The sequence below is a fragment of the Lontra canadensis genome, unplaced genomic scaffold (genome assembly GCF_010015895.1).
Source record: "Lontra canadensis isolate GAN:19392208 unplaced genomic scaffold, GSC_riverotter_1.0 scaffold210, whole genome shotgun sequence".
In the NCBI taxonomy this organism is placed as follows: domain Eukaryota; kingdom Metazoa; phylum Chordata; class Mammalia; order Carnivora; family Mustelidae; genus Lontra; species Lontra canadensis.
In genome coordinates, this window is record NW_022631204.1 from 645,302 (window position 1) to 661,757 (window position 16,456).

The 16,456-nt window shown below is 48.2% G+C and overlaps 1 protein-coding gene across 6 annotated transcripts in view; it reads right to left on the reverse strand.

The window, feature by feature from the left end:
* Window positions 1-16,456, reverse strand: part of NHSL2 (NHS like 2) — an 81,029-nt gene that overhangs the window by 52,452 nt on the left and 12,121 nt on the right. The window contains exon 1 of one of the 6 annotated variants that reach the window (XM_032848817.1): window positions 15,647-16,106. The exons of 4 other annotated variants lie outside the window; for them this stretch is intronic. In XM_032848817.1, the coding sequence (XP_032704708.1) occupies window positions 15,647-15,689 (43 nt within the window). In that variant the 5' untranslated portion in view covers window positions 15,690-16,106. Of the gene's footprint in view, window positions 1-15,646; window positions 16,107-16,456 lie in introns of those variants that run through there. One more of the 6 variants, XM_032848822.1, reaches the window with a different exon arrangement.

Genomic DNA, 16,456 nt, shown 5'->3' on the forward strand with positions numbered 1-16,456 from the left:
TTCTCAGTGAGTCGGGGTACAAGGTCTCTTCCCACAGAGGTTATAGGTCTCTCTGATGTACCTGTATGAGGCCCCTGGACAAAAGGGTGGGCTCCAAGAGGTGCTGGGCAGTGAACCTGTCTGAGCCTCAGTTTCCTCATCTGTAAAAAGGAGCAGCAGGAACCTCTGCCCTGCTTTTCTTCTTCTTTTTTTAGAGGATGAACTATTTCAAGCACACAGAAAAGTATTAGGAACAAACACACTTCCCTATATTTGTCCCAGAACGTTTCTTTTCTTTTCTTTCCTTTTTTTTTTTTGACAGAGAGAAACAGAGCAAGCATGAGCAGGGGGGTGAGGGAGGGGCAGAGGGAGAGGGAGAATCTTGAGCCCTAAGTGGGGTGCAATCTCACAGTCCCAAGATCATGACCTGAGCCAAAACCAAGAGTCGGGTGCTTAACCGACTGAGCCACCCAGGCGCCCCCCAGAACTTTTATTTAAAGAAATAAAATATTACAGGTTCAGTGGAAGCCCACTGAGTACCTCAGTCATGTTTCCCTCCCCCACAGAGGTAGCCGTCCTCCTGAATCGGATATCTATGATGTACATGCATGCTTTCAAATGCACTCTGTATATGCTCATAAACAAAATACAATATACAGTACTGTTTTGCATATTCTTCAATTTCACATACATTCTATAGAACTATACATATCCTTCTGTGGTTTGCTTTCTTTTTTTAACGGTTTTATTTCTTTATTTTTGTGTGTGCACTGTGGAGGCCAAGAAAATTAAGGCCATCCCACCTCAAGTTTAGCTGATGTGGGAAACAGAGGCAGAAGAAAATCATTAAAATTCCTCACCTACTGACAAGCCCTTGAAACAGACAGAGTGGCTCTCCCCTGGGGACTTAACTGCCCTCACCTTGAGGTTTTGCTAAGGATAATCCTAGCCTGACCGACCCCCTACCCCGACAGGTCCGACCAGAATCCTGTAAGTCTACTTTAACAATTCCTTTAGGAAACTTTCTCTCTAAACCTCCAAGATAGTGTCGAGAATCATTCCCAAGTAAAAGGCCCACTGATATACATCTAAAGGGTCTCATGAGAAGATTTTTATTATTGGTAATAAATAACCTCTCTCCCAACAATAGCTAGCCCCTCAAGGTCCTGGAGAACTTGCTTCAGAAAGTCCTTAGAGACTTATGCCATCCCTAATCCCCTTTGTCCACCCCTACTCTGCCTTTAAAAACTCTGACTGTAATCTGGTTCGGGGTCCAAATCCCTACTCTGCTGTGTTGGGTATACTTGGGCCCAAGCTTAAGCTTGTCAAATAAACCCTTGTGCGATTGCATCGGTGCTTGGCTCTTTGGTGGTCTCTTGGACGTGAAAACTTGGGCATAACATGCACAAGAGAGAGAGCAAGAGGGTGGAGAGGGGCAGAGGGAGAACCAGACTTCCCACTGAGTGGGGAGCCCGATGAGGGACTCGATCCCAGGACCCTGGGATCGTGACCTGAGCCGAAGGCAGACGCTTAACCGACTGAGCCACCCAGCTGCCCTGTGGTTTGCTTTCTTTGCTCACCTTCAGGTCTGTGAGAAATACTCATGTAGATACAGGTAGCTCTGGGTCAGGCATTTTCCTTTCACTGTTGGATGTACAATAACGTCCTTTATCCTATTCTCCCACTGTTTCTCAACTTGACTGCTCTCATCAACAAGGCTGTCGTGAATACTCATGATCTATGTGCCACTGTTCACCTGCATGAGTTTCTCTAGGATACATATCTAGCAGAGCAATGGGCGAGGGAAAAGGTGACATGTAAAGTTTTAAGCCTTTTTTGAGGGCAATATTCTGGTATGTTTCCAAAGTAACTACTGGCACACTATTTGATCCAGTACCTGTGCTGTCATAAAGCTTTACTAGGGGAATAGTCATACATGTACACACAGATACGTGAGACAAGAACACTCACTGCCACACTGTTGGTAGTCAGGGGAAATGGGAGACCTCTGTATCCCCAGGCCAGACCTCCTGGCTGTCGTGTACTTATTTGTTGAATGAATTTTATTTTATTTGTAAAGATTTTATTTATATATTTGAGAGAAAGAGTGGGAGAGAGCAAAAGCAGGGGGAAGGGGCAGAGGGAGAAGCAGGCTCTGCATTGAGCAAAGAGCCTGACTTGGGACTCGATCCCAGGATCCTGGGATCATGACCTGAGCCAAAGGCAGATGCTTAACTGACTGAGCCACCCAGAAGCCCCATAAGAATGAATTTTAAGAACTAAATCTCAACACCCATCAGTGGAGAGATGAATCACCTGTGGGACACACTCTCTAGAGAATACCTTAGCCTCGGGAAGAAAGCAGTGTAAGGAGGCCCTTCCCAGGGACATGACTTGTAACTGCCTGTGTATTAGAGATACTTTTCCTACCACCACATGGGGTCCTGGCCAGAGCCCCATGTCTGTAGAGGAGGTGCCTTTCCCAGTAATCAATTCCAATCAAAATAGGGGAATAGTCCAGGGAATAAAATAGAACTCAGGTGTGGCACTAACAGAGCGAGACCGAATTTGTGAGTATTTGAAAGGAATGTTCCCAAATTGATGAGATGGCTTGCCTTGTCTCAAAGCTAAAGGACGAGCAGGAAGAAAAGAAAGGAAAGGCTTTTTTTCCCCCTTTGGTAATGAACATCAATAAGAGGAAGTGTTGGAGGTGACAGGATTTGACATGAGAAATTCAAATGTATCTCTAGAAATGCGAGCATAATTTCATTTACTGGGAGCTTAGTGGATAAAGCCAGAAAGTTTAACTTTTTAAAGTTTTAAAAATTATTTATTTATTTATCTTAAAGCTTTTATTTATTTATTTGAGAGAGAGAGAGAGCACCAGTGGGGGGTGGGCAGAGGGAGAGGGAGAAGCAGACTCCCCGCTGAGCAGGGAGCCTGACTTGGGACTTGATCCCAGGTCCCTGGGATAATGACCTGAGCTGAAGGCAGATGCTTAACTACTGAGCCACCCAGGCGCCCTGCCCTGCATTCTTCTCCATATACTACACTACCCTTCTATATTTGGAGACAAGTATATCAGAAATCCGGGTAATTAACTTGCCAGATTTGGCCTTTAGCCTAATGGATCAGAAAGGACTCCTACAGTGCTCTGTGTGCCTGCCTCACCTACAGCCCCCCTGTGAACAAAGTGGACAGGAGTGATTCCTTGATTCTGGATTCCTATCCACTCATTCAATACATATTATGTTGAGTGTCTACACTGTGCCCAGCACTGCGCATTTAGTCATGACTGAATGGACTAGGGAGCCCGTGCCTAAGTCAGTGGTAGCCATCTTCAGCTGGGACCGAGAGTGCCCAGTGGTCTCTGAATGTTCTGCAATGAGGACCCAGACTGATAGGGATGTTCCAGACCTCGGAGTGACCAACTGAGCCCATGAGAGTCCTTTCCTGGGGGAGACAATATGATGCATTATGTATGGAGGAGCCCATGCGGTGGGCTGGCCCAGAAACCAGGAGATGCCCAGGGAGATAGCAAAAAGCAGAGGCCATGGGAAGCGTGCAACACAAGACCACAGGAAGTGGCAGGAGAGGCAGTGGCAGAGAGATGAGTGGTCGAAGTGGCAGCACTGTGCTTGGCTCGTCCAGTGCTCCTGAGGCATCAGTCGTGAAGGATAATGGCTGCAAGATGGCTTTCTCTCCTTCACTTACCAGTGACTCCTGATACTCATGCCCTGCCACCCAAGGACACTGAAGCACATCCTTGTTCTTGCAACCTGGAAGAGGCCAACTGATCTACAGACTCTGGGAACCCAGACCCTGAAAGGACTGTGTGTCAGAAGGCCTGACCTTGAGCTTCTGAGCCTGGGTCTTGAGGTCCGCATCCCCATCGTTTTGGTGTGTGCATACGAACAGGAGGACAGTCGTGAAAATGTATTTTGCTGCAGAATGCCATCCAGGCTTCCCAGTCCTGGCTGGGGATGCACACAAGGTGATCCAGAAGAGGTTCTGGGTGAAGCTGGAAGAGGGTGTCAGGAAACAAAAGAACCTCTTTGGCAGTCAAGGACCTGTGCTATGTGGGGATGCAGATCATGAGTCCTTCCCGGGTACCCCCAGCAAGTTCCTGGGGACACAATGTTTGTGAAGTTACGTCTACCATTGGGCTGTTCAGATAGTCTCAACATACCCATGGAGGACAACCATGCAATCGCTGCCTTCCCTGACCACACTCCTGCACCACCAGCTCAGGTTTTCCCCCTCTTCCCAGTGCGGATGAAAGGTTTTATTATGTGCCATGAAAGGGAGAGAAGGTATGGAGCAGCAGGAACTTTCATTCATGGCCAGTAGGAGGATCAACAAGAACAACTTCTTTGGAGGCCGATTTGGCGTTACCTGTCAAAAATCTAAATGCACATTCCTGGGGCGCCTGGGTGGCTCAGTGGGTTGGGCCTCTGCATTTAGCTCAGGTCATGGTCTCAGGGTCCTGGGATTGAGCCCCGCATTGGGCTCTCTGCTCAGCAGGGAGCCTCCCCCCACCCCACCTGCCTCTCTGCCTATTTGTGATCTCTCTCTCTGTCAGATAAATGAATAAAATCTTTAAAACAATAAATAAATGCACATTCCTTTTTACCCAACAATGCCACTTCTAGGAATTTACACTGGAGATGCAGTGCATAGGAAGATACATGAACAAAGACATACATGGCAGTAGCACACGAAATGGCTGTGTACTGGCAATAAGCCCTTTCGACAGAAGATAGGTTCGATATATTGCGGCGTGGCCATTAAGAAGAATCATGTAAAAATAAAAGAAGGCTCATGTAGCCACGATATGTGCTTATATGGAATGTTCTCTCTTTCTCTGCTCTCTCCCTCCCTCTCTCCACACACACATACACACACATGTGTGCACGCATACTCTCTCCCACACGTATATGCATAGACAATTTCCAAAAGGACACACAGGAAACTGGTAACCACAGACGCTTCTTGAGAGAGAGGCTATTGAGGTTGGGTGGAGAGTTAGGGATAGGCAGGAGAATTACTTTTCTCACTAAGTACTCTTTTATAGTGTTTAGTTTCCCTTGCTATGTGCATATGTTACTTTGAAGACATAAAGGTAGAAAGAAAAAGCACAATTAATTGCAGAAGTCTTCATCCATAGGGGACTGGTTAAATAAATGGTGGCATAATCTTACTAAGGCATGCTATACAGCCTTCCGAAAGAAAAGATATCCGGTCATAGAAAGATGTCCATTGACATATTAAATTTATAAAACATCAAAGCTCTGTGTGAAAGGTACAGTAGAAACCCATTCATATAAAAGGATACATATATACACAGACACAGACACACACACAAGTAGGTATATTAATAAGAAAAGATCTGGAAAGAGTCATAACATGCTGATAACAGGTATAGTCCTTGTAAGAGACTGGAATTGGCCAGCAGAGGGGACGGGTGAGTTAAAGGTGGACTTTCGGGGCGCCTGGGTGGCTCAGTTGGTTAAAGCCTCTGCCTTCGGCTCAGGTCATGATCCCAGGGTCCTGGGATGGAGCCCCGAGTTGGGCTCTCTGCTCAGCAGGGAGCCTGCTTCCCTTCCTCTCTCTCTCTGCCTGCCTCTCTGCCTACTTCTGTCTACTTGTGATTTCTCTGTCAAATAAATAAATAAGTAAATAAACCTACATTGTGTAATATGCAACTACACTATTTAAAAAAAAGGTGGACTTTCATTTTTCACTCTAAATACTTGTTGGTTTACTTTTGATTTTTTTTGTCTAACGAGCCTGAATTTTATTTCACAAGAAAAACCCATAAATTGTACATAGATGATGAGGAGGACAAGAAGTCTGATCTTAGAGGAATCTTCATTCTTCTTTTTTCAAGATTTTTAAAAGTTCATTTGAGAGTGAAAGAGAGAGAGAGAGCAGGAGCAGGAGCAGGGGGAGAGTGAGAATCAGACTCCCCACTGAGCAAGGAGCCCGATGCAGGACTCGATCCCAGGACCCTGGGATCAGGACTTGAACCAAAGTCAGATGCTTAACTGACTGAGCCACCGAGGCACCCAGGAATCTGCATTCTACAGCGTGGTTTCCTCACATGCCCTTTCATTCCAGAGCTACCCAGTGACTTCTCTCAGCTGGAAGGCCCAACACCTGAGCCTGGCACTGGTAGCCTCCACAAGGTGGGCACACCTTGCATTTCTCCCACTGCCCCTTCCCAGTTCTCTTTGTGTGGCCCAATTAGCCTCCTCACCAGCTCCAAGCAGGTTTCCATCTTTCTTCCCTTACTCAGTTTGCTTCCCTCATCCTCCATACCTGAATAGGCCACTCCTCCCCACTCCCAGCTCTACTGAACTTCCACTCATGCCTCACAACCCATCTCAAGCAAGCTTTCTGGAATCCTTCTGCCCATTAGTGAATGAGTGCTACAGGGACTAATTTGGAGCTTGGGAAACTGCCCTGTGACCTTTATTTGGCCATCCTGTGCTGCGAACTAATTTTCATGGAGTCATTTGACTAAACTATGGGTATCGTTTTTTTGTGTACAACTCACTTACATGACTAGTGCTTCACTGGAGCCTCCGGTCCGTCTTAGGAGGTAGGCAAGGCAGGTGCTATCATTATTGTCATCATTTCATTCGTGAGGAAACTGACGGATAGGGAGGCTTCTTATTCAATGTCACACATGTGGAGGGTGGCCAAGAGGGAGCTAGGTTGACCTGTCTCAACACGAACACCTGCTTTTGTTCCCCCAGCCAGAATATCAGTCCCTGGAGGACTGGGAGTACATTTTCAATGTTTCTGTGCACATCGAAGGGACATAAAGGAATGCCATATGTGTTCTGATGAGAAGCTTACCAAAGAAGATGGGACATTGAGTCAACCAAAGGGTACATGGTGGGGACATGCCAAGGGCTTAGATCAGTGTTGTGTGCTGGAGGGACGCCAAAGCCATGGTACCTGTCCTTGAGGAACTTACAATCTTCAAGTGAGGCCAAACATACCAAACAATTACAACGCAATAAAGCAGTAAATAAATGTGATTTCAGGTAGTACACAAATAAGCTTTTTCTTTAATAAGCACATCAAACCTGCAGCTTTGGGCAAGTAGATATTTTTAAAAGATGTTATTTATTTATTTGAGAGCGAGCGAGAGAGAGAGAGATTGAGTACAAACAGGGGGAGCTGCAGGCAGAAGGGGGAGAAGCAGGCTCCCCACTGAGCAAGGAGCTTGATGTGGGACTTGATCCCAGGACCCTGGGATTGTGACCTGAGCCAAAGGCAGAGACACTCAACAGACTGAGCCACCAAGGCGCCCCCAAGTTTTTTTTAAAGAGTACATTATTTTTAATTTTCATAGATTTATTTATTTGTTTGTTTCTTTATCAATTTGTTTATTTATTTGAGGGGGGAGGAGCAGAGGGAGAGGGACAAGCAGACTCGGCACTGAGCGCAGAGATCAAGCCTGAGGAGAGGCTTGATCCCACGATCCTGAGATCATGACCTGGTCTGAAATCAAGAGTTGGATGCTCAACTGACTGAACCACCCAGGTGCCCCAAGAGTAGATAGTGAAAAGAAAAGAAAAAGAGAAGAGAAGAGAATAGAGAGCAGATAGCAAACAAAATTTATGACAGTGGCATATGGATGAATACAATTTGGGAAAACGCCGTAGACCCATTAGGATAAGAGATGGGGGCACCTGGGTGGCTCAGTCGTTAAGCATCTGCCTTTGGCTCAGGTCATGATCCTGGGGTCCTGAGATAAAGCCCCGCGTCGGGCTCCCTGCTCAGCGGGGAGCCTGCTTCTCCCTCTCCAACTCCCCCTGCTTGTGTTCCCTCTCTCACTGTCTCTCTCTGTCAAAAATAAATACGATCTTTAAAAAAAAAAAAAAAGGATAAGAGATGGGCCAGGGATGAAAGGGTAGAGTATCTGTCTGAGCAAAGGTCTGAGACAGAGCAAAGAGTTGGGACAGACCACCCTGGCTGGGGCTGAGTGCAATGGGATTTGAAAGCTCCTTTCCAAATCTCTATCCCGCTAGATTCCAGAGGCCTCCATGAGCCAGTGTGCAAAGTGCGGGCTAGACCAGAAGTCATTTCAATTCTGTGTGGTAGGAACACAATGAAAGTCGTGCTTTGAAAGATGGGTCTGGTGGTAATATGCCATTATGGACTGACTGGGGACTGATGTGTGGGCTGGGACCACCCTTGCTGGCTGCCACACAGAAGATGCCACCAAGACAGTAATGCCATCGGGCTTCAAATTTCAAGTGAAGTTAAGGTTCTTTCATGGAGGTGCACATGGGAGCGTGGTTTGTCATGTATTATCTGAGGTGTTAAAATATGATAGAAAACTTGAGAACAAGGCGGTCAAGGGGGCTGAGCACTCTTTCAAGAACGTATGAACGTATTGTCCATGAAGCTGCTTGACTATTCACTATTGACTATGGTCCACTCTGTAAAGTAAAAAGTCACCTTGGAGAAGGCTGGCAAGTTGTGAAGGATTTTTTTCTGGTAGAAAGGAAAGTTATTTCTGTCCAGTAGGAAAGACAACACCAAAGTTCACAGGTTTACTATCTTAGAGACACACCAAGTCTTGTATCCAACTTTTTGATCTTATTCCAGCATTCTTCTAAAGTATCTCACATCTTTTTGTCTCTCATGTCTTTTTTTTAACTATTTTTTTTATTGTGGTAAGCTAGGTATAACATAAAATAAGCCATTTTAATCATTAGACACATATTCAGTGGCATTAACTATATTCACACTGTCTAACGACCCTTACCGCTGTCCATTTCCAAAACTTGTCATCACCCCAAACGGAAATACGAAGCACTAATTTTCCATTCCTCTCTCTTCCTAGTCCTTGGTAATTTCCAGTCTACTCTCTGTTCCTATGAATTTGCCTGTTCTAGATGTTTTGCTAAGTGGAATCATACATTTCTTCTTCTGTGTCTGGCTTCTTTCACTTAGCAGCATGTCCTCAAGGCTCAACCATATTGTCACATGGATTACAACTTCACTCCCTTTTGTGGTCAAATACTATTCTATTATCAGGATATACCATGTTTTGTTTATTATTCATCCCAGAAGGACGTTTGGGTTGTTTCAGCTTTTGGACTATGGTGAATAATGCTGCTGTGAACATTCAGATCCAAGCATCTGTTCAAGGCTTGTTTTCAATTCTTTTGGGTCTATACCTAGAAGTGGAATTGCTGGGTCATATGATAATTCTATGTTTAACTTCTTTTTTTTTTAAGATTTCATTTATTTGAGAGAGAGAGAGAGAGAGCATGAGCAGGGAGGAGAGACAAAAGGAGAGGGAGAAGCAGACACCCCCGCTGAGCATGGAGCCTGATGTGGGGCTCGATCCCAGGACCCCAGGATCATGACCCAAGCTGAAGGCAAATGCTTAACTGCCTGAGCTACTCAGGTGCCCTAATTTTTTACATATTTTATTTATTTATTTATTTATTTGAAAGGGAGAGAGAAAGAATGAGAAGGGTGAGGGATGGAGGGATGGAGGGAAAAGAAGACTCCCTCTGAGCAAGGAGCCCAATGTGGGGATCAATCCCAGCACCCTGGGATCATGACCTGAGCCAAAGGCAGATGCTTAATGGACTGAGCCACCCAGGCGCCCCTCGGTGTTTAATTTCTTGAGGAACTGTCAGAGTCTCATTATCTTTTCTAAAAATCAGCATTATCACAATGCTGGTTCCCTCATCACTGAGTTAAATCAGTCTTTGATAATGTGATCATTATATAGTTCAATGAGGGCCATGTTTTTAACTCTTTGAAAATTATACACTCATAAGGGTGATTTATTTATCTTGCTAATCTTTAAAGCATAAAGTTGACCCCTGAACCCCACTTTGGCTGCCATCACTTATTGTAAGCTCTCTATGAGGAAGTCAAGGAAATGGGTAGAAATGAGGGCTCCCTTGTTTAATCCATGAGAGCAGCACGGTATTTTGGTAGTTGTAAAGAGAGAGGAAATTTTAATTATAGTCCTGTGATAGTGATGACAAACGAAGGCACACTGGGCATGGACATCTTTATTCTCTCTAGGAACATATGGAGACTTTTGTCCTCTGTAACATAGAGCCATTGTTGGGTTTCTACAGTGTGATAGCTTCTGCTGGGGAAACTCTAGAGAAAAGCCTTGCTTTAGGAGAACTCTGGAGACAGATGGACCACAGTGGAACTCACTGGGAGAGATGCTAGAATTCTTTTGGTATAGGCTCAAATGGGGCCACCAATGACAGTTAACAGGAAATCTTTTAGGTGGGGAAAGAAGAGAAGAAAGAGACTGGGCCTAGAGTTTGAGGAGGAGGGTGGACACAAAGGTGGGAAGAGGGTGCGGCCTCAGGGTGGAGAGGAAACAAGGAGCAGCTGCCCTTCTCAAGACCCAGCTCCTCAAGGGTAATTTTTAGTTGCCTCTAGATGCCCCGTTATTCAGCCTACACAATCCCTCCCGCCAAACAAACAAGTCAAAACCTCTCCTAGAGTATTAATCACACATAAAATCAGAGATTTTCTTGGTTTCATATTTTTAATGTTTCAAATCAAGAAAGTTTTGCCTTTTTGAGTGAGGCTGAAATTAAAAACAAACAAACAAACAAACAAAACCATCTCCCCCCCTTCACAGCTCAAAAGGAACTAACTGGGTCTTTATCATAATTTTCTCACGTTTGAGACAAGATATGGAAGAACAGATGAGTGTAATGGCAGAATTTCACAGGTGGTTAAGAATGTGTAGGGAAAAAAAAAGAAATACAGAATAAAAAAGAATGTCACTGTTTTAAATACGATCAGAATATATCTATTTCTGAAAGCATAGCAGGCAGGTTAAGTAGGTAAAAGCCTACTTTTTTCTGACATCTTAATGTTGCTCCCTCATAGGGCTATGACAAGGCGAAATACATGTAATAAGCACTTTGCCAAGCGCAAAGGACTGCACGTGGCTTTGAGAGGGGCTGCTCAGCGTAGGGGAGAGAGGGAATGGGCTGTGAAGCTTGACTGTTCAGGGGCCGGCCCGGCTCGGAGGAATCTGATCAGCCATAACATCTAAGGTAAATCGCTGGATCTCAGTTGTCATATGTGTAGAGTGAGGACAATAAATCACGCCCTAGAGAGTTGTTGGAAGGGTCCTATGATAGGGCCTCCAAGAGAAGCAAGAACAAAGTGCTGGGGATGCATGGTCTGTAGTCGACATTACAGCACTTACCACAATGTTCTGGAAGAGTCTCTTTATGTATCTGTTATCCCAGTTATACCAGAAGTTCCCTGTGACTTGTTTGTCTCTGGCTCTCTGCCTCTAAGCACAGTGCTTAAAACATCATGCTTAGCCATTTATTCCTTTTTTAAAAAAATTATTTACTTATTTGAGAGAGAGAGAGAGAGAGAGAGAGAGTGAGGGAAAGAGAGAGTACAAGTGGGAAGGTCAGAGGGAGAGGGAGAGAGAGAATCTGAAGCGGACTCTGTACTGAGCACGGAGCCCGACACAGGGCTCGATCTCGTGACCCTGAGATCATGACCTGAGCTGAAAGCTTCACCGTCTGCACCACCCAGGCGCCCCTCAGCCATTTATTCTTGCTAATAAATGTTTAGCAGGCTCTTCCAGTCACCAACTCTTGGCCACCACACTCTGCCCTCCAAACCACTGATCTCTTCTCCCCACCTTGCCAACACTGAACCTCAGAGTAGGGGCGCTGACAAGGCTCCTGCGGTAGACACAGTGGTGGCCCTCCAGGTCCCCTCAGGACCAAGGGCTTCTGGCTGACAGTCCTCTTTGGGCCCTGCCCAGCTGTCTCCTCAGAGGAGTGCTGACTTGCCCAAGGCTGTGGTCCTTCCCGGAGGTGGCCTGCATCCAATGCCAGGTCTCCTCGCCCTGACTCAGAACAACTCTGAAGGGACCAGTCCAGTTCCAGAGCTTCTCGTGGGGTCAGCTGAGGCTGTCATCAGGACAGTGTCACAGCCCAACTTTTCCCTTGAGCCAGTACTGCCTCCTTCGTTTAGATACTAGGTGGGTGGGTTTGCCTTTTTTTTTAAGGATTTTATTTATTTATTTATTTATTTATTTATTTATTTGATAGAAAGAAAGAGAGAGAGAAAGAGAGAGAGAGGGGATGAGTGGGGGGAGGGGCAGAGGGAGAAGGAGAAGCAGACCTTCCCACTGAGCAGGGAGCCTGACAAGGGGCTCAATCCCAGGACCCCAGGATCATGACCTGAGCCGAAAGCAGACCCTTAACTGACTGAGCCACCCAGGTGCCCCTAAATCCTAGGTGTTAATACCAAAGGCACCCCAATACATGGGACCCGCAGCAGTCCCCCAGCAGCAGTCCCCAGACAGGCTTTCTAGCCTATGAAGGCTCTGGTTTTGCATCTGGAAAGCCTCAATTCCAAGTGATCCCAGGAGCTGTGACTGTCCCCAGGGCCTAATCACTGTGCACAGGCCTCACTTTGAGTCAGATCTGTATTCCCTCTTCCACCCCACTCTCCCACCCTGCCTAAGTTTTTCTTATAAAATGCATTTGGAATCAGTAGGGTAGAAGAGATCGACCTATAATCAAATAATTATAGCCATGGAGAGACACTCTAATAGAGGAAGAAACGAACCTAGTGCTTGGCTTAAAGGACAGCTTCCTAGAGGAGGTACCATTTACAGAGACTTGAAGAATGAGTTTGTGTTTGATGGGCGGTCAAGGGATGTGGGAGAGAGACTGCAAAGGGCACAGGGCGCTCAAAGGCCGGCAGGCTTGTGGGGAGGGTCAGGGAGTAAGGGACAACGACGTCCTGGACACTAGTAGGGGCAGACGTGCAGGGCCTTCGAGGCCAGGCTGAGGAACTTGGTGCTGATTGACTGGCACGTTCCAGTGGTGCCCAAGCTTCCGCCATGCAGGTACCACTTGGACGAGCTCTGCCCTGTCTGGGCACCACCAGTTCTGTTCATGATTCATTTCATCTTTTTCTCGACAGCAACGTCTTTTGCCTAAGAAAATTTCTACGAAAGGAAATGGTCTCTAGCAGCCAAACACCAACACAGGAGTTTCACTTGCCCCAAAGAGAAAGTCACTGTAAAAGTAAATATAGTGGAAACCGACTGGAGTAATTAATTCCTATGTAGATATCACTGCCTGTCAGTGGTTTTGAGCCTGAGGCCTGCTCTAGCTCGGTTCCTAAAGAAGATTAGCATGCATTATAAAGATGGAAGAATAGCACCACGCTGAGACCTTCTCTTTGATGTAATCAGAAAGCTAGAAAGAGAAGGGCCGTGAATAATTTTCTCCCCTTGTAATTCAGTGTCCTTTAAAGCTGTACTGTGTACCAGTAAGATCACCTTGGAGTTCCCTTCCCTACAATTCTGCTGACTAGGAAAGCGGTTGGCAAACAATAAAGTGCCCTACAAATTGGGACTGTCATTACCACTCTATTACCACTCGTTGGCTCTGGGGCCGTCCCTTAGATGGAGCTGCCCTTTTGTCGGCCCCAGTGAAGGCTTCCTCCTTCCCCACATTGTGGGAGAGTGAGCGGCAAGGGTGGGGCTGCGGCAGCAGCAGGACCCTGGGTGTCCAGGGGACAGAGGGAGGGAAAAGAATGCTATGGCTCCTTGTTTAAGGTGACTGGCCCCAGGAGCTGCGGTCCGCAGAGCAGACTAGGGAAGAGGTGGGGAGTAATCCCCGAGGGCCATTAGAACACCTCGTCTACTGGGCTGGGCTCCACAGCCCAGGGCAGAGCGGAGAGTTCTGTCGGTGTCAAGCCATGTGTGACTTTGGGTAAGACGCCGAACTGCTCCAGGCGCCAGTGTCCTCGATGGAGTACGACGCGGGTAATGAGAGCACCTGCCTCTCTAGGTTTGTGGTGAGGGTCACATGAGGCAAGACGCGCAAAGCTTTGTGTATAGGGCCTGGCACATTACTTAGCAGGACTTCCTCTCCCCCTCTACGGTCACAACTAAAACCCCTGACAGTACCTCTTCTTCTCTCCTGGCTCTCTCCCCAGGCCTGGCCCACACCTCCAGGCCCTGTCCTCCGTCCTATTCTTGTGCTCACCTGCCGTCCCACTTCTCCATCTATGGGGTTCCTAAGGAGACTTTCAAGTATTTGCAGATAAGGAAGGTGAGGGGCACACTCCAGGGGGTAGGACAGGGAGCTCCTTCACCTGGAGAGAGAAAGAGAGAGAGGAGGGCGGGTGTTCTGAGGTGGCTGGCGGGCCAAGCAGCCCGTATTACCCAGCTGTAGGCAGAGGCCCGTTCTGGCCTGCAGAGAACAAAGAAAAGGTTCTGGTCTCCTGTGGCATTAGAAGGCAGCGTCTGAAGCAAGTCCCTCCATTAAAAGCTACAAGACAGAAGGTTAAATATAGCCCTTTCCGGTTGTCTGGGACAGAGATTTATGAAATGTCAGAGCTGCGTTAGCGAGAAACGATGTTATCTCTGCTCTGTTTTTAGAGTAGCAAGGAAGCAAAAGAGAAGAGAGAGAAATGTGCACTTTCACCAGTGGATAGTGGGCAGCCATGGGAGAACCTGAAGTGGCAGGGTCCGTTTTATAAAGTTGCACTCTGGCCACAGAGGGTGGACAATGGCTGGAGAGGGGCAGGAGGGGAAGCAGGGACCCCAGCAGGAGGGAGAGAGACGGGATGCCAGGGAGGTAGCTGTGGAGGTGGGAGGAGGGAGCACACTGCAGGGTGGGGCCAGGCCTGCATCCAGGGGCCATGGTGGGGGTGGCGGGGCTCTTTCCCCCTCCTCCTCCCCAGAAGAGGAAAGCCAGCTCTCGCTTGCCCTTGTCTTCCCTAGGGCCTGCCTGGTGACTGCAGGAAATGCAGCCTGTCCAAAGACCCCTAGACCCCTCACTCCTTTCCAAGACAGCGCATGGAGAGGCTGCTAGAAAGTCTCTCCTTATCCACAGCCTACTTCTGCAGCTGTGACCGGAGCCCCCAGGCCATGGCCAAGGGCAGGCAACTACAGCGTCACCTCCCCTAACTGGGCTTATCCTCTTCACCCAAGCCAGAGAGGGGGAGGCTGGTGTGCCTTGGGACTCTGAACTCTAGTCTGCCCTACTGCCAGGAGATCTGGCTGGTACTGGGATTAGGAAGCACTGGTAACCTGGGTGAATGGATGACTAGTGCTAGGCATCCCTTTCCAGCCCCTCCCTGCCCCCACCATGCTTTGGTACTGAGCGCGCGCACACACACACACACACACACACACTTCAGCAGGAGTCCAGGAGGTGGGTCAAGCCCCAAGACTGACCAAGACGGCATTCCACACACACACCCCGCCCCCCGCCCAAATGAGCAGAAAGTACAGGAAGTCGATTTGTAGAAATAAGTGATACAGGATTTCTCACATACACATACCCTAAAGACTCCTCGGTCGCTCTTATATCCCTTTAGAATCCCAGATGGTCAGGGTTGGGATGTGATCACATCCACCCTCTCCTCCTCCAGGGCCACCCAAATTTGAATTCCTTTTACACCACCTCGGCCAGGTGGTCGCGCAGCCCCTCCTGGCATACCTCTAGTCCTAAGGGAACCCACTTTACCCCAAGATGGCGCAGGCTGCCTCAGGACAGCTCCCAGTGCAGGAAGCCCCTCCTCCTCCATGGGCCCTCATTCCTTCCCTTTTCCCCTCTGCCAAGCATGCGACCCTCCTCCCCCAACGACTCACCTCCCCGGCTCCAGAAGAGGGTGACAGACTCGGCTCTCTCCATCCTAGCGGTGTGGATGACCAAGACGCCGCATCCAGCAAATCGTCATGAGAGGGAGAAGTGTGTGTGGGCCCGCACCGCGGGCAGGGGGCCGAGGAGCTCCACGCTGTTCCAAGCCCGTCCCCAGGCTCCTCAGTGTGGTACCCAGGGACTCTTCCCGAACCCCGTTTCCCTGCACCCCGGCTGGGTCAGTTTGGCCCCAATGGTCACATGCTCTGCTGCCTGTGAAGTGGTCCCTGGGCTGCACAGCCCGGGGAGAGCAAGGCTGGATTCGACAAGTGAGGTTCCTCTCTCTACTTTCCCGCTTCCTTCTGCCCCCACCGTCTACCCACGGCCACACTGGTCCAGTGGGTCCCGTCACGGCAGACCAGTGATGGGTGCTGTCTGCGAACTGGTCTTTGTCTTTCTCTAGGCAAGGTTCTCAGCCAGATGCCCGAGTCGGAGCCCCACAGAGGGCTGACCTCCCGTTTGGCCCAGCCGCTGTCCTGCAACGAGGGGAAGTGAGCAGGAACTGGCTGTCTGAGTCAGCGCCCGTGGTCTATTGTCACTGTGTGGGCCCCTTCCTTCCCAGAGGAGAGACGTGCACAGAGATAGGCCTTGTTTTTTGCAAGTTTCTCTTGCACACACACACTTTCTCTCTTGGCCCAGAGTGAGCCTTGTACCACAGCTGAATGCCATTCATTTCGGTTTCCCCAGCCCTTAGTGAGTGTCTCTTCTGGCCGAGGATCACGCCCACGGCACGGAGAGGTCATCTCCCAGCATCCTCACTA